The sequence below is a fragment of the Pithys albifrons genome, chromosome 3 (genome assembly GCF_047495875.1).
Source record: "Pithys albifrons albifrons isolate INPA30051 chromosome 3, PitAlb_v1, whole genome shotgun sequence".
In the NCBI taxonomy this organism is placed as follows: Eukaryota; Metazoa; Chordata; class Aves; order Passeriformes; family Thamnophilidae; genus Pithys; species Pithys albifrons.
The window spans coordinates 65,570,538-65,589,328 of record NC_092460.1 but is presented as its reverse complement, the minus strand read 5'-3'; the positions used below and the strand labels follow the sequence as shown (position 1 = coordinate 65,589,328).

At 36.9% G+C, this 18,791-nt stretch overlaps 1 protein-coding gene across 3 annotated transcripts in view; it reads left to right on the top strand.

The window, feature by feature from the left end:
* The window catches only part of CNOT2 (CCR4-NOT transcription complex subunit 2), an 85,307-nt gene extending 71,465 nt beyond the window's left edge, over nucleotides 1–13,842 (top strand). For all 3 annotated transcript variants that reach the window (XM_071552230.1, XM_071552229.1, XM_071552228.1), the window contains exons 8-15: nucleotides 1,512–1,636; nucleotides 3,092–3,212; nucleotides 3,324–3,480; nucleotides 5,245–5,306; nucleotides 5,403–5,452; nucleotides 6,264–6,364; nucleotides 6,955–7,099; nucleotides 12,704–13,842. In XM_071552230.1, coding sequence (XP_071408331.1) covers nucleotides 1,512–1,636; nucleotides 3,092–3,212; nucleotides 3,324–3,480; nucleotides 5,245–5,306; nucleotides 5,403–5,452; nucleotides 6,264–6,364; nucleotides 6,955–7,099; nucleotides 12,704–12,790 — 848 coding nt within the window. In that variant the 3' untranslated portion in view covers nucleotides 12,791–13,842. The remainder of the gene's footprint in view (nucleotides 1–1,511; nucleotides 1,637–3,091; nucleotides 3,213–3,323; nucleotides 3,481–5,244; nucleotides 5,307–5,402; nucleotides 5,453–6,263; nucleotides 6,365–6,954; nucleotides 7,100–12,703) is intronic.
* The last annotated feature ends 4,949 nt before the right edge of the window (nucleotides 13,843–18,791 follow it).

Here is an 18,791-nt window from a genome sequence, read left to right as displayed (position 1 = left end):
CATGAGGCTTTGTCCATCATAGAATCATAGAATGGCTTGGGTTGGAAGGCACATTAAAGATCCTCTAGTTCCTACTCTGAAAGAGAAGACGTGAAAAATTGGTAGAAAGTAGGAGGAAGATCCACAAAAATGTACTTCCAGCATAGAGCTGGAGTTCAACATTCAACAGCACTGCAGCATCAAAAAAATATATCTGTAATTACTCTCATGCTCACACCATTTCCCCATTTTGGTGCTGTTTGCACGGCTCTGTTGAACCATGAAAGAAAGTTCTCTGTTTGAAGAATTTATCTTGAGCATCTGCCTAGTGCAGGGGTTGGGTATGGTGGTAGAAACAATCAAGAAATGGAGATGTGAGGTGCACTGGACACTGTCTTCCAGCACAGAAAGAGGAGAGCACTTTTGACTGGGGACAAGAGGGTTTGAAATGGAGCAGAGACATACTTTCTTTGTTCTTAGTTATTCTGAAAAATTATACTTCAAATAACTTTTAGATAGAATAGGAGTATGCATTAAAGTTAACCCATCAGTTTTATTTCTCCAGAGGAAGAAATTATAACAACTCTGGATGAAAAGGCTGAACAGCAAAAACAAGAGTAACTCAGTGTTGGTTTTGTTCTTAAATAAAGGAACTTTGACCTCTAACTTCAGAATACTAAAGAAAGTCATATGTAGTCATCTACTGAAGCATTTTAAATCCTATGCATCTACTAAGAAGCTTTGAAAAATAGGCCCATGACTTCATTCTGTCCTCTGTTCCTCTGCTGCAGTGTTGTTTGCAACCAAAGTGCTGTATTACTTCTCTGTGTCTCACTAAAGCCTGTTCTCCCTTGAGTGCATTGTGTGGGTACTTGTTTTGTTTTTAACTGGCATAAAAAACCCTCAAAACCAAAAATGTTGCTCTTTTCCTTTTCAGTAGTCAGAATCCATCCAATGTGACTGGTCTGCTCTTTTGAAATTAGAGTCAGAGCACTGAGAGTTGCAGGCTAAATGCTCTGAGTTGTCATATTGAAAGTAGGAGTTATTCTTATGTCACAAGCAAGTATTTCATTCATGCCATGTTCTGTTTCAAGTTAGCTGGCCATCCTTTGAGAATACGTGCTTCTGAAGAGGTTATGCTAAAAAATTCTTCAGGCAATTAGGGGATGGAGGAAAAATGTATTATACTCTTAAAAGCACTACATCCTTCATCAGTGGATTTACTGAATACAGCTTTAATAATGCTTGTAAAGACTATTTGATTATTTAGATGTGCTAAACAGGTGAAGTGGATATGTCTATGAATTTAATCCACAGAGTTTCTCAGCTCACACTTAAATAACAGGCTTTAGTCTAGTATGTGTGGATGTTTTGAATGAATCTGCTTTGTTTTGCTTTACCTGCTTCTTTTTTAAAGTCATCACTTTACAGCTTATGCATAGTGGAAATGGGCAGTGAGCAAGATCAGCAGCAGAAAAATTCTTTACTTAGCAGTTGGTTTAATGTTCTTCCTGCTTTCATTTTGATGATAGTTGGAATGGTAACAAAACCAGCAAGTGAGCAGTCCCAGGACTTTTCAATACACAATGAAGATTTTCCAGCATTACCAGGCTCCAGCTACAAAGACCCAACATCAAGTAATGATGACAATAAATCTGTAAGTAAACCTTAAATATTTTCTTAATTTTCAGTGTTCATACTTCTTTTGACTGTGTTTTAAAATTGTCATTGACTATATTTGTAGTACAAGATATTCAAATTTGTCCCTCTAAATTGAGAGATTTGGCATAAGTGGCACTTGATATATAACTATGTAAATGGAATTTCTCAGGAAGTTTTTTGTTCCAAACAGTCACTGTGAATCTGTTGGACACCTCACAATTTATTTTTGAGAATTGATACATATTTTTCAAGTTTACAATTCATGATTCCTTTTTCTATCAGTTGCAACTTATTTTTTGCTGTTGATGCATCTCATCGGTAGTAATTTACACATTGTAACATCTTTCTTCAGAGTTGTCAAATTCTCCAAAATTTAGAAGCTACAATATCAGTTTAGGGTAAAATTCTTAATGGAGATGTGAAATCAGAGATAACAAGCTCTTTTAATACAGGTCATTGATGGCTGTGTTGTAAAGTAGTGGGATTCACTGTACCTTAAGTACTGGTATAAGTGTCATGAGTTATATCTATAGCTTAAGTCATAAGATTATGGGCTTTTTTTGTTTCCTCTGAAAGATTTGTAATAAAAATTTCTGTTTTCTTACAAAGGAAAGGTGAATAAAATGTGGATGGCAGAGGACTGTTTCCTACAGCATTTGACAAAATGTTCTAGTTTCTGGTTGTTTATATTACTTATAATTGCAAAACATACATCAAAGAAGGAGGCATAAATACTGATGAATAAGTAGTGGATGTGACTACAAACTCAAAAAGACTGAACACTTTAAAATGCAACTGTTCAGAAAAGGGGCAGTAGAAACCCTGGCCCCCAAATATTGTGGCCAGTTTTGTTGAAAATGTTCTGATACAGTTAGAGTTGAGTACAGTAAGGAGAGAGGGAGGAAATGCGATTGTAGACTTGTTTTAATTAGGTGTGGCAGGTGTCTTTTGACAGTATATGGGTTCCTGGAACAAAATCAGTTTTCTTGCCAGACATAGTGTTCACGTCTCTTTCCTGGTAGTTGCACATGTGCCCACTGTATGTTGCTTGCACCTGAAATTGGGTTATTATTTGTTGCTATGTCACGGAGTGTTATGAAGGAGCAAGACTGTGGGGAAGAATACAGGAATGTGGTGAGTCCAAAAGAAACCAGTCACAGGCACTTGGGTTATCCATTGTGTATTCTAACTCAGGTGTAAAATATTTTCTTATCCTTTTGGACTGCAAACTGTTAGCCTGTTAATAGCACTTACTGTATGACAGGTGTCCTTTAGGAAGTGGTAAATCCCACATAAGGTTTGTCAACAGAACTCACACCTTCAGCATGGTGCCTTTTCTTAGAGTGACTTGATGTACTGACTTAGAGTGCTTGACTGAAAGATATGGTCAACAAGTTTCTCCATTTTGGTTTATTTTCATCATACCAACTCTGCAAATTATTTCTAATAGAATTTGAGTACATCAGGCAAAACATCATCCAGCACAGATGGGCCCAAGTTTCCTGGAGATAAAAGTTCAACCACGCAAAACAACAACCAGCAGAAAAAAGGGATCCAGGTGTTACCTGATGGTATGTGTCATTCCACTTTTTCTACTTTAAGAGTTTTGACAGTCTTTTAGATCACCTTGTTGATTCCTCCACTTCTTAAAATGAGAAAATTAACTTGTTCTTCTTGACCAGGTCGGGTTACCAACATTCCTCAAGGGATGGTGACGGATCAGTTTGGAATGATTGGCTTGTTAACATTCATCAGGGCAGCAGAGACAGATCCAGGAATGGTACATCTTGCATTAGGAAGTGATTTAACAACACTAGGTCTCAATCTTAACTCTCCAGAGTAAGTTTCTGGTTTTTAATACTATCTTCAGTTTTGGTTTTGTTATGCTGTCATTTATAGTACATTCACTTAGATGATCACTTGACTATCAAACCCAGAAGGTATTTTGCCAAATAAAATTTGAAAATGTAATGACTGTAAAATAAAATTTTGATAAAGAAGAGAGTTGTGCTTCAAGGCATACTGAAATCCTGTTATGCAAGCTTTCAATAAACCTAGTGGCTTTGCTTACTCTCCTAACTTCCTTAGGGCTTTCTTCCAGGAACTGAGAGTATATTGTTTATAAATGTCATGTATATGTTACTTTTCAAATAATAATATATCTTAGGGATCTCTACACTTAACTCTTGGCAATTGAGGTGATAAATTTGATTTATATTAGTGCAATAATGAACAGAACACCTTCAGTGTTACGCTGCACAGAAGATTAACTTAAATGAAAATGTAGTTTTATAGTTAACTTCTAGTCAGTCAGTTCACATAAGTGAATTAGTTTAGTCATCTAGGTTTGCTGTAGAGGCAGTGGGGAGAAAAGCAGTGAGTGACTGCACTAATGGTAATAGAAGTGCTTAAGACAAGTGAGATGAATAACCAACCAACCCACACAGGGTGCCTCTTTTTCTCCACTAGTTACAGAAGGAACTTAGATCAGTTTTGACAAAACTGGTGTCTTCGGGGTGACTGTAATTGTGAGAGAAGCCTAATTTCTGATACTCTGACCTTCAGCTGAGAAATTTACAGCTGTTTTGTTCCAGGAGAAATTTACATCCTCTTAGCCCTATAGACAGAGTAGTATGTTATTCTAAGGTTTACACATACTATATTAAAGAAACAAAGACCAGACAGCATACACACACAGTTTCCCTCTTTCACAAATTGATATGGAGCTGCATGTAATTGGGAAACTTGATGAATATGGATATCAACCATAGGAAAAATGATTCCTTATTTTTCTACTTAGCAGCTATGCTGTAAATAGTTGAATTTATAATATTTTTAGTATTTAATTACTGTATATAGCATATATATAGGTTCTTGAACGAAGAGCATAGGGTTAACATTTAATCAGACAGTTCCATTTTATACAGTTAGGTTTACTTTATGCTACAGAAAAGCTTTGCAAACAGTCTGTGCAGTTTCAGTGTCAGGCCTGCCATTCTTGCCTTATGTTAACCATTCTTTGCTTGCTCTGTGAATTGTTGTTTGAAAACCTGAAAACATTTCACATATGAAAAGACACATTTTTCTGCTCTGTGTGGTACCTCTGGTGGTAAAAATACCTGTCTGTCTGAGAAACATAGCACAATAAATGTGCTTTTAGAAACAAAATTCAAGAATTCTGTATATACCGCTAGTGGTTTAAATTAACTTTCTAACTCCTGTTTAGAAGAAAAGTAAAATCCTTATTACTGGTTAGTTTTATAAAAACAATCTGCCAGTGATAGCTTTTCCTCCCCTTTTAAATCATAGGCTAATAAATCAGAACCCACGTGGCTTGTGAAAGCTGTTCCTAGTCACATTGAAACCCTGTACAACACTGGACACTTGAAAAAGGTTGGGATCTCTGGCACATAAGTTTCCTAAGAAGGAAAGATAGATTGAAGAGGAAATCTTGACCCTGTTGTTTCCTGTGGCAGTGTAAATGCAACCTTACTCCAAATATTAAAAAGAAAATTAATAAATATAACTGTTTGGGGGTTTGTTGGTTGGTTGGTGTGTGGTTTAGTTTTTATAAATTAATGCCTTTTTTTTCTTTCCCCCCAGAAATCTTTATCCCAAGTTTGCATCCCCCTGGGCATCATCACCTTGTCGACCTCAAGACATAGGTAAGAGAGAAATAACTGTGTAATTCAATATTAATATTTGCAAATTATATAAAATTACATGTCTTAATAGTTGCATCAATTCCGATTCTTTTTTAGACTTCCATGTTCCATCTGAATACTTAACTAACATTCACATTAGGGATAAGGTGAGTACGTGTGTTTGTGTGTGTGCATCTTTTGTTACTTTGTTAGCAGTGATTTCCTAAGTTTTCTTTCAGATATGTAATGTTCAAAATCAGTGAATTTTGGGGATGTCCTCAGTCTTTCTAGGAACAGTGGTGCCTTAACAGGCTGATGGGACACATCAAGTCCCCATTATACCTTATAAAAAGAGAATGGGCATGCAAAAGCAAAATACCACACTATGCTTCTAAGAGTTTGTCCTTCTTGCAAAGATGAAGATTCTTATGATATTATTCAAGTGCCAAATTAATTAAATGGAGGTATTTCTTCTTGAGATGAACTCAGAATTATGGTTCTAACATTCATCTGTTGCATTTCATATCTACATGAATAGGGATTTTTTGAGATGTATTTTCTCTCAACTATTGTAGTTCTCTAAGAGAAATCACTGAAAAATTGCATAAAAAATTTTAGCAATGTGACTTAACAGAGTGTAAAGCAAACAAATACATGCAGAAGTTACTTTGTTGGGTTTTTTCAAATAAGTAGATGAAGATACACACAGATACAAGGAGAAAAGTTTTGTCTTGCTGTTTCGTTACATTTGTTTATTTTTGTATTGTATTCTTTATGTTGGAAAGGTTACCTAAAAGTGAAGAAAAATTTATTGTTTTAATAATTATTACTCTTATTATATTAGAGTATCATTTTCAACACACTTAGGATGGAAGCACATTCTAAGGATGTATCCTTGTGTTATTTAAATGGGATAGTATGTGTTAAAACATTTTTCAATTGTGATTTTTCATCCTCATTTTCTTCAATCTTTTGCAGCTGGCTGCAATAAAACTTGGCCGATATGGAGAAGATCTCCTGTTTTATCTCTATTACATGAATGGAGGAGATGTATTACAGCTATTAGCAGCAGTAGAGCTGTACGTTCACACTATTTTGTCAGTCTTATATGAGTTAATCTATTGCAGTATGAAGGACTAGATGTGGAAAAATAAAAAAAAATCACACCGCAGCAAGTTAGACATTGAAAGCAAAAAGCTTAGTCAATCTTGAGCTGGAAACATTTTTTTAAAATACCTCCTCCAACCTCGGTTTCCTTTTCTATGGGTTTTTTAATTCGTATAGTGGAAATCAAAAGCCTGTCTCATGTATTTTGCATTATGAAGCACTGCAGAAAGATGGCCAGGAGCCAGTCATTACTAGTGTGTAATTACTTATCTTCAACAAAACTGTAATTACTTCTCTTGAACAAAACTAAAACCAGCAAATACTTGTAGAAAGAGTTTGTTGTTTGAATCTACAAGATTTCTTAAAGTTTCATGTGTGTTTAGTTTGAGCTGTAACAGTTTAATGGAAGAGGTATCAAATCACAGGTATAACAACATAGAAACTTCATATTGGATTTGAATGCATTGTACAATTTTGATTGAGATCTTGAAAATTAGTTTATATAGTCAATTTCATATAACTAACACTAAAAATTATTTTTCCTTCCTATTAAAAATGAAAGATTTAACCGGGATTGGAGATACCACAAAGAAGAGCGAGTATGGATCACCAGGGCACCCGGCATGGAGCCAACCATGAAAACCAATACGTACGAGAGGGGAACATATTACTTCTTTGACTGTCTTAACTGGAGGAAAGTAGCTAAGGTATCTGTTTTCCCTTGTGCAGATGTTTTAAGTTGGTCCACCACCTATTTTTAGAAAGACAAAAGAAAGACACAACTTCTACACAAAAATCTCAAACATTTAACCTCCTGTTGTTCATTATCTTAATTTCTGGTGTGTGAGGGAATAAAGGTTGCCTAAAACACTGGCTTGCTTGTAGAAAATAAGGAGCTGTCTCTCTTATTTCCAGTTTTCTTTGAGAGGTAGAAGAGCATACAGCTTCTGTTATGGGTTATGTTAAAATTGAAAACTCTTTCCACATACAGAGTTACAGAATGAAAAGCATTATTTGGTATTTTAGGAATTGTGCTTGCAAATGTTTTATTACTTTACTTTAGAAAATTAGATAGGATGCTACCACACCTCACTTTGGAATTAAGAATGGATGGGAAATGGGTGTGAGGAATGCTTTATAGGTTTTCAGGTACTGTCTCTCCTTGGCCATACTTCAGGACATCCATGCTCTGTTGTCTAACATCAGAGTTCTTTGAAATAAATAGCTTCTTGTAAGAAGGAGGCATGTTTTCATGCTTGTCTTCTGTATCATAGACTGAGGCATTAAAAAAATTAGAAAGCTACAGCTTTTTTTCTTTTCCAGCTCTCATAATCTATTTATCCTATTCTGTCTATGAATGCTGTCAGTAATGTTCTATGTCAGACCATCTGTAGATACAGTATCACATCTTGCTTTTCTTTAAAATACACTTAACAGATCAGACCAGACCAGCTCAACAGATGTCATTCCAGCATGTGGGAATTCTGTGGTTCCACATGCATAGGGATTTCATAAAATCAGAAATCTTTTCACCTGCAGTTTAACTTGCGAATTGTTTGCTGAAAAGGCATTTCATTTCTGTGAGCAAATTGTATCTATACACTTGGAGATAACAAAACATCTCTTTAGTTACATATCTGTTGATACGTTTTTAAACGTCCATTTTTACAGAGAATAAAGTTCAGCGTTCCCCTCTCTGTATATTGAAGTTTGCCATCATCTAGATGTTAATCAGATGTAATGCTATTTTTTCTTTCTCCCCTCCATCAGTAAATTTACTTAGTTTGTGCAAGCTCCCCTCAGAAATTAACATTTTTAGCTGCCCTAAAGAATATTGGAGGTTTTTCAGTCCAATTGCATTCGTGACTCCATGTCTCATTTGCCTTTATACTGCCATAAGAAAACCCCAGATATTGTAACTAATGTTTTTAAAGGCAAGCCCCTACCTGTATGGTTTTTCATAAGTGCAAGGTCATTCCGAAACTTTGAAGCAACAGTATCAGTTCCCTCAAAAGAAAACACAAACAAAATGAAAGTTTTTGTTTCTACTTGAATTATTCATTTGCTGCCTGGTATACTTCCTTAAGTTCCCGAAGATGCTGTTTAAAGCTGTTTTATTATTACCTAAGATCATTAAAGGGGAAATAATTACCTTTTGAAAGAACAGATATTTTTGGAGGGTGAACTGAATGTATTCCATTTATTTATTAGCAGTAAGAGCCTCATGTAGATTCATATATCAGTGGACTTGCATTTTTAACCTGCGTGGAAACACAGCATTTCTTTTAGTAGGAGGAAGGGGTGCCCCTTGTATAGGGGAAGTAATCTCTTCAGTCTCTCTTGTTTTTCTACCTGTAGTAAATGTATGAACTGCTCCTTGATACTTTTGAAGACAGTGTTGTGTCTGTTTGGAATCCTGAGTGCTGTCCTGGAAGTTGGCATCCAGTGCTTGAGTGATGCACACTACATCCTCCTGTTAGGCATTCCTGGAGATACTGCTCTGAAAGAGAGAGAGGCATCACTATCCTGTTCTCTGAATTCACTACTTTCTCTGAATGGTTTTTCCCCAAGTCTGTGTAGATTCTCTTCTCTGTATTTGCATGCTGAAAATTATTTCCTCAACATTAAGAAGCAATTGATAGGTAGTAAGGCGAGGGGTGGTGTTTTCTAAAGTTTTCACCTGCAGTGGTAATTTAACAAAGAACATAATTATTTTATTCCCTCCCCAGTGTCCATAGGAAGCAATAATACCTTTTCTTCTAGGCTTGCATATTTCTTAATGTAAAAATTTGAACTGGAATATTATTTTCAAATGTTTATTTAACTTTGATTTGATGGAAAATGCAGCAGGCAAATTGAGTATTGGTCACAGGATGGTAGCAAATGATTTTGGGTCAAATTGCGGTCTTGTTACGTGAAAAAGGAATCACACACAAGAAGTAGTTCTATGGTATTTCCATCTGTGATAAATAAATAACAACTTAGATGTATGTCAGGTGTCCTGTTAGCATTCAGTGCTAATGTTGTTTACCAGTTGAGGAAGACTAATGTAGACTTACCGTAACAAGAACAGCAGTTTTTGATAACTCTGTGTTGCTTTGAATATGAAGAAAAGTATGGTCAAGTAATTTTTTTCTAGCAAACACAGAAGTAATTATTAAATGTTTCAGGAAGTTAAGCCTATAAGGAGCTGGAGGGAAAAAAAGAATTATGGGAAATTGCAGTCTCTTACTATAACTGCTACATTATTAGTGAATGCTGGGAATGTCAGTTCCTTAGAAGGCCACAGTAGTAATTGCTGCTTGAGAGTTTCATTAGCCTTCTTTGCAGGCTGATGTAACTTTACCATCAAAACAAGTTCTCAGGATGACACGAGAAGTGATTATTTTGTTTGCATAGAACAATTTATGTAGTGTCACATGTGCTGTAAGTTTTCACATACATTTAGTATTCATTATTCTTGGTTAATAAAAGGGTGTCTAAGTTTTAATAATTACCTTCGTGTGGAAAATAAAAGAATTTAACACATTTATCAATGGATAGATGGTCCTTTTTGCATTTTATTTATATCTGTTTATATTAAAAATATCACTGCTGCTGTTAACATATTAAACCACAGTGGCAAAAGCAAAAACATAAAGTATACCTGTAATACAAGTATTTTCCTATATTTAATAAATAATTGCCTTTCAGTTTTCAAAAATACTTCGTCAGTGAGTTCTTTTTTTTGTATTGTCAAACCTTAAGTGTTCTTACACACTACTAAATATTGAATTTGAGCAAATTTTGGGGTGCAAATCAAAAAGGCTGGTTTACACCTGTTTATTTTAGCAGTTAAAGACAATTTGAAGTGTGAACTCGCATACAGCTAAAGAAGATTTGGTAGGGAATCATACTCCTCCTTCTGAATGAGGGGCTTAAATTTGTGGGGCACAAAGGATTGCTGAAGCTACTGAGCATTTATTCCAGATACTGCTTGCTTGCAGCTACCACTGCCAATAGAGGCTCACAACAACCTTAAGTTTGGAAACCCCGTTTTTGGAATACTAATGCTTACTGGTTACTGACACTTATGTATCTTATGAGCTTCATTAGCAATTTTCCATGGGTAATTTTGAAGTTATTTCAGAGCTTGTGGAGGTTCAGTTGACTTATTGAAACTGACCATAGACTGACTGTAATCTGCAGGTCCTTCTGTTTCCATTATTATGTGCAAAATGGAAACTTCTATAGCCATGAATGGGAGAGAAAGCTGGAGTGGTATGTTTGCTATTATAAAATTACTGCAGGATTACTGAAGATCATAGAATCATAGAATAGTTTGGGTTGCAAGGGACCTTAAAGACCATCTAGTTCTAACCCCTCTGGTGTGGGCAGGGACACCTTCCCCTAGACCAGGTTGCTCAGGGTTCCATCCAGCCTGGCACTGAACACTTCCAGGAATGTGGCACCCACAACTTGTCTAGGCTACCTGTTCCAGTGCCTCACCACACTCACAGTAAAGAATTTATTCATAATACCTGTAAAGCCTACCCTTCTTCAGGTTAAAGCCCTCCCCCTGTCCTATCACCATGCCCATGCCAGTCCCTCTTCAGCCTTCCTGTAGGCCCCCTGAGATCCACCCAACCTAATCCAGCCTTTGACACCAAAATAAGGACACAGATTTGTACACCTTGATCTTGCTTCTGACCAAGGAGGGAGCAGCCATCTCTTCAGTCTCAGCACATCTGTGGATCTGCACAAAAAGAGAACATTACACTAATTTGCATGCAGTTCTAATTAGGAATACCAAAAGCAATTCACTTCTGTATGTATCACCTAAAAAACCCAAACCAAACAGACCCATCACCTAAATGAATAAATAACCCCCCCAAAACCCTAACCAAACAGTTTTAAAAACCGCTGAAAAATCCTTGATTAGAGTAGATAGCAGGGAGCCAACATTTCAGTGCAGATGGTTGTAACCTCACATGGGTTTTGCTGGGGTTTTCCAGTTTTAGGGATGGTATTCCCAAGGGAATAAACAATGTTTCACATTTTCCCCTACTTTGTTTGATTTTTACCATGCTGAATGTTCTTTTGTGCTAAATGGATCTTGTTTTCCCTTGAAAGAAGAGAGGTCTGAGAGTTGGGTTTCCTAGATTTTATTTCTGATGTTGCATTGACTTAGTCTTTAATTTAGTTTGTCTACCTGTACTGAAATATTATACTATTTAATCACTTCAGAGAGTGTTCTAAAATAATCTTTTTATTACTCTGTGTTTTCCTCTATATGTAAAAATTAGTGGGGTGAGTTTGCTCTGTAGATACAGGTGCTGTTCTGCTGAGATTCTCCACCAAGTTAGGCAAAATAAATTAACTATACATGTCCAAGGTAGCTGTTGTTGAGTTACCAAGAACTACCCTTAAAGAATAGTTCTGAAACTTCTGCTTACACTGTTTCTTGAAAGAAGATAAAGTAGTGATGAGACACAGTTATGCTGCTGAAAGTTTCTGAAAAATACAAGATTTCAGGTTTGGTGAGTCTGGGGCTTAAATATAAGTAGGAAACATTGTGAAATATTTTAATAAATTCTGGCTTAAGTAGGTCTCAGTACTTTGTCTCTAGCATTTTAGATAGTGCTCCCAAAGGAGAAACCCAGCTAGTTAGACTTAGGATTTAACAAAATCACAGAACCAGTTAGGTTGGGAAAGACCTCTTAAGATTGAATCCAGCCTTTGAGCAGTCACCATGTCAGCTAGACCATGGCACCAAGTGCTGCATGCAGTTGTTTCTTGAGCACCTTTAGTAGTGGTGACTCCACCATCTCCATGGGCAGTCTGTCTGTTCCAGTGCTTAACAGCCCTTTCTGGATACCCAGCCTTGAGGCTGTTTGGTCTGGTAGTATGACACAAAATATTCCTTAACTTCACCTCATCAAACAACTAAGCCTCTGTATGCCTGGCATGTTGAGAGAAGCTTTTGTTCATAATTCAGCTTCTGCTGTGATTCTGTATTTGTGCTTTGTGTCTATGCATATATAAAATTGTGTGAGATCTTAGCGAGGGTTCTGAGGGTCATGTAGCATTAAAAAGAATAGGAGAGCAGGTATTGTAGGTATGTCTTAGGATAGTTATAATTGGCTACTTTTTGCTACTTAAAATATGGAATCCAAGATAGCAAAATCATGTGTTTTTGGCTTAGGATAAGTTAGTACTTGATCTCCTCTGTATTTGTGCTTTTCAAGTATGCTTGGGAGGAAGACCAGGTCTCCACAGGTAAATGATGTGTCATTTTATTTGGGTTTGTTTTTGTTTTTTTTCAACTGTAGGAGTTCCATCTGGAATATGACAAACTAGAAGAAAGGCCTCATCTGCCATCAACCTTCAACTACAACCCTGCTCAGCAAGCCTTCTAAAGACTTCCCTTTTCTTGGGGTATGGCTGTCTCAGCACAATACTCAACATAACTGCAGAACTGATGTGGCTCAGGCATCCTGATTTTAATTCCTTGAGGATCTGGCAATTGGCTCATGCGGAGGGTCACCATTTGAGGTCCTGCCTTACTAATTACGTGCTGCCCAACAACTAAATTTGTAATTGTTTTTCTTTAGTTTGAGCAGGGTCTGAATTTTTGTTTCTGTTTTCTTTTTTGCCAGCAGACAAGCTTGGGTCTGTAAAGACAAGCGAGTACACTGACAAAAGTTTACCACTTAGTTTTCCAAAATGTAAAAACAAAAAAAAGAAAAAAGACAAAAAATTAGACAACAAAATTTGCATTGTTCATTGTAGCACTATTGGTAATAAAAAATGTTTGTGCATTTTTATGTGAAGATCCTTCTCGTATTTCATTTGGAAAGATGAGCAAGGTTTGCTTCCTTCATTTTACTTCCCCTTCTGTTTTTGAAAGGCAGTTTTCGCCAAGCTTAATGCAAGAATATCTGACTGTTTAGAAGAAAGATATTGCCACAGTCTCTGGTTCGTTTCCAGAGTTGTGTATTACTGAGCTTCATCTTTCCAGAATGAGCAAAACACTGTCCAGTCTTTGTTACGATTTTGTAATAAATGTGTACATTTTTTTTAAATTTTTGGACATCACATGAATAAAGGTATGTATGTACGAATGTGTATATATTATATATATGACATCTATTTTGGAAAATGTTTGCCCTGCTGTACCTCATTTTTAGGAGGTGTGCATGGATGCAATATATGAAAACGGGACATTCTGGAACTGCTGGTCAGGGGACTACTTTGTCGCCCTGTGCACTAAAGGGCCAGATTTTCAGCAGCCAAGGACATCCATACCCAAGTGAATGTGATGGGACTTAAAGAAGTGAACTGAGACAATTCACTCTGGCTGTTTGAACAGCAGCGTTTCATAGGAAGAGAAAAAAAAAAGATCAATCTTGTATTTTCTGACCACATAAAGGCTTCTTCTCTTTGTAATAAAGTAGAAAAGCTCTCCTCACTGCAGTGTTGACTTTGATTTGAGATTGTGAAATTATTTCATCAACAATGAAAAATGGAAAAAAAAAGTTGAAGTATTAAAACTATCAAGCTGTACAGTGGTTAAGACACTTGAAGAGTCTTTTTGCTGCTGACAAGTAAATTCATGAGAAAGTTTTATATTCTTTTCCACAACCAAAAAGTTTGGTTAACCTTGGTTTCAGATCCCCTCTATAATATCAAGTAATTTTTAGAAAAACAGGTGGGATAACACATCAAATGATAGGAAGGTACTTCAAGAATTTGTCACAGAAGGAACACTTGGGAGAAGCTTGGGGTAAAACTGAGTTCAGCTCATCATGTTGATGTTTTCCCATTTAAAACAGAAATACGTTACATTTGATGTTCGCTGTTACTTTCAGATGCAAACAAACATGAATATACACTTGTTCTGAAAACTGTAACTGTTATCTAGAGTGGAGAAAGAAAAACCTGAAGTGTTTGGATATTTTTCTAGATATGATTGCCAGTTCTGATTGAGTTGCCTTGGTGATGCAGAGCATTTCAAAATACCCAAAATTACCAAACCAAGAAAAGACATGTCAGTGAGTTGTGGGGTTTTGTTTTTATGTTTTGACCCATTTTTCTATGTAGTGCAAAAGCAGCTTGTTGCCATGTATGCTTGGAAATTGGACCATTACTTGTCTTGATATGGTTCTGTGTCAGGTGTATGGCAATTTTAAATTCTTCGCTTTTTCTAGTAGCTGTTTTAAGATGGTAGACATGGAAATATAAGTCTGCTGATTATATTTTTCTTATTACTAAAGAAAACTTCCCAACTTGAAAGAAGAGGATGATTATAATCCATGTGATGGCTAACACAGCTGAAAAAAGATGATGGCTTTTTCTTTTTCTCAAACCAAAGCAGATTCAAACGTGTATTTGATTCTTCAAACATAAATTATTGAATTTTCAAAAGGATAATTTTCCAAAAGTGTCTTATTCTCTCCAAATTAATGTTACATTTTTTACTGTCAGTTGTCTACTGTGACCTTTGCTTTTTTTTTTCTTAAGGATTCCTGAAGTAATGTTTGCATCTTCAAATCAAATGTGATTATTTCTTACTATATAGGTTTGGGTTTTTTAATGTAATTTTTCATTAGCCTGACCAGTCTCATACAAATGATCAACATATGGGAAAGAGAGCAAAATAATTTACATTGAAATATGAAATGCCTGTGGTACTTTAAAAACAGTTAAGCTGAAACTGTGAACCTAAGTTCTCCAAAAAATTATTTGATTATGCAGTTTGTATTCAGCTGCTCAGTCTTCCAAAAATGTGAGATACCTGATTTCAGGAAACTTCTCAGCTGTGAGCAAGAAACTACTGCTCTGCTCCTTCCAAGGGGAAGAACAGTCTGGGTCTCATTTATCAATTAAATAAGCATATATGGAGACTTTAAAATCTGTGACTTAATTTCATATTACACTCTCTGTTGAAGCAAGAGAACCAGGTTTAAACAGAAAAAAAGGTGTAAAATTGGAACCACTCTTTACCTGATACTGTAATAATGTTAAGATTTTTATAAAAATACTTACAGCTTTTTCTTCTGAAAGGAAAAAAACTGAGCCCTCATTTATACACTCACACACATAGGAAATGGGCAACTAAATTGACCTGGAGATTTTTAAACTGACAATTAAGGTCTGAGGCTTGTTTAATATGTTTTTACATTCCACTAACACTATGAATAGACAGATAATAGAATGCTGTTCTAAAAATAACTTTATTTGAAGTGGGTATTTCTCCCCATAATCACAGCTGTGTACAACGTGCAAGGTAAGTTATGAGAAGTAAACTCTTGGAAACAAGGAGAAGTTTCTGGCCTGTTCAACACACTCTGACAGTCATCGCTGCAGGTTGCATATTGTTTATAAATCTTTATTGTGTAGTTAGCCCAGTTTCTCTGCAAATCCACTGCCCTCAATTTCCAGGGTTAAAATGGGTTACATAGACTTGATTACCCCTAGTATTGCAGAAAACACTTCTTATTTTAAGTTATTATTCAAACCACCTGCTTGTAGGAAAATCAAAAGTACCAGAGAGTCATGGTGAAAGGAGTTAAGGATGCTCCACCAAGGTGTTTAAAAATGAACAAACAAAAAAACCACTCAGGACTTAAATCTCTTCCACATGAGTACTTGGTGCCACAAATACTTAAGCACGTGAGTACCTTCATGGGCTTGATTCATCTAATTGAAGATCCAGGTAATCCAGGGAAGCCTCCACATACTCATGTGGGTAAAAATACTTTTCCTGTGACTGTGACCTCTGGTGAAGTATTGACTGCACGTGTGTTGGGGTTCATGACTGACCACACCACTCCCTCACGGATGTGACATCTGTGCAGTACAAAGTTGTATAATGATACCATTTTGCTGCATGCCATGTCCTATCTGTCCTCAAGCTAGTATTTTTTGTACTTGTCTGTTTCCATTTAAAAATTTGAGAATGTACCCAAAATAAGAACTTGGTATTGCAGTCAGATGCAAATTTTTTTTACAGAGTGTTGATAGACTCTTTTAGCTGACCATAAAGTGACCAGAAAACAGTCTTTAGCACAATCTAGGCAGCACTGGGAGACAGACAGGTCTGAGGGGCCACTTGATCCTGAGTGGCTGGCTGTCCAGCTTCTACATAATACTGTTTAAAGATACTTGTCACCTAAAAGGAACTTCCTTTTTTTTTTCCCCTGTTCCCAGTAACATCTGATTGAAATTGAGGACAAAAACTTTTGAGACAATTTTAGTATAGATAAAGAGCTTTCACATGGAGAGAGTACATAGGTGCACATGCAGTATAGGGTTCTCAGAAATTTATAGCACTACTTAGCATATCTAATGGACACATCAACCGGAAAGCCATTTTGCCCCTGGTACCACCCTCAGAACTGCCCTGCCTGGATTCCCTCCATGGGTTCTGGGCCTTCTGTCTTCCTTTGACTACAGTCATACTTTCCAGGTACATATGTCCCAAACAAGATGTCCTTGCTGAGAAATCTTTTCCCTTGAAAAAACGGTTAAAAGTTCCAAGAATGTGGCATAAACCATGAGAAAAGGGGTTAGGAACTGTTAGTTGTTATCTCAAGTGTGAGAAGTCACACAGGTAGATTAAAATCTACAAATACATAAAAATCTTAAGGCATCATTCCCCCCTTAAATCCTGCACCAATTAATAGCTCTTACCATCAGCGTTTTTTACTCGTAGGATGGAGGTGTTGTACTTCCATAGCTGCATATTGAGTGAAACAAAAGAAAATTCAGTTGCTATCTGTCACACTCAAGAAAAGCTTCTAAATGCACAGTTGTCATCCTAAGCACAAGGTAGCTAGACAGTGCTTTTGGTTTAAGATCCTGAATGTAACAATTGCTTCTATTAATAAAGCAAATGTCTGAGTGTGCTTAGTTTTCAAATGCACTTTCATCATATTTCTCAAAGTTTGTCACTGCCCAAAATTTATGCTAGTAGAAGTTGCATTCTGGTAAAGAATGCAGATTGGACTAAGCAGTTAGTCTGGATTGACAACTGCTGCTTTTATAGGTGTAGCTGCTCTCTTACAGGCATGCATGCTGTCATTTCCATAAATCTGAAAGCTTCCAATACATTGAAAAGACCTGAGGAAATGCAGCTGGTTAATTTATTTTGAAATTTTGGCTTGAATTGAATCAGTAGGTTTACCTCTTAAAACCACTTTACAGGTAGAGGCAAACTAGGTTTTTTTTTAAAGTAATGTTAAAGCACGCTGAACAGTAGTTCTGAATATTACTGATTTAACCCACTTTTGGGTTAGCAGTGCTAACCAAGTTCATGTATTATTTTTCTAGACTTCAGTTTATCATTTGCATTTCATATTCTTTTGTTGGTATTAATGTGCCAATATTGGATGTGGGTATATTTCAGATTTTTCCTTCTGAAACTGCCAAAATAATTTTCTTCAAAATCACTTCTTTGAGCTCCCTCTGGTTTAGCAAACAGTCCAGGGAAGTGGGCAGTTTTCATGACTGGACCATCCTGCATCGCCTGTAAACAGTCCTGATGAGGAGAGACAGGAAGGCAGGTGTCCTCAAGCTGCTCTGATAATGGACATCGATGAACCTCTGTGGAAACCATTCAGCATTCTCTACATCTCTTCTTCTGGACAAAAGGGCTGGTTTGGTTGTTCCCAATGATCTCCTCTCTTGGAAGGCCAATTTGCTTTATGGTGGGCCTCACAGTATTGGTTTCAAAAAGGCATTTTGTTATTATACATACAGACATTTGCTGTTGGAAAAGGCAGTTCGTTACTGGCACTTCCATGGAAAAGGTGTGACCAACATCACAAGGATCATTGCTGGGCTTCTGCAAGGGAACACGGAGGTGTGAGCCCAATCCCAGTGCCGGGCCCCTGTGGGTGTTAGTGCAGAGCCCCACACCGTGGGCTGCCCGGCCTCGAGGGACATGACCAAGGCAGAGGCATTCCAGCACTGGCTGTACCAGGTGGGTCATCTGCAGTTGGCCATAGGTAAGACTGCCCCCTGGTAGTGGGACAAGGAAGGGCCCGAAAAGCAGATTGCAATCTGTTTTCCTGCTGTTGAGAATTGCATACAGACAGTTAAATTTGCATGCCAGCCCTGGCAGCTCCTTACGCAGCCCCTGGTTCTGGAGCCAGTGTCCCAACTCCTGCCCTCGGCAGGTGACAGCAGAGCTAAAATCTTTACCCAGCTTTAGTCTCTTATAAATCAGTCACTGATGATCATTTTTTATTTCCTACTGACCCACACAGACCTTTAGTCCCGACTGAGTTATTTTGTGCAGAACTTCAAAATCTATGAGATCACCTAGCATCGTTCCCAGTTAAAATACAGATTCAGCATCTCTTCCAGCTGCAGATGATGTAGGGGTTGGATACACACAGGAGGGCTAACTCAAGG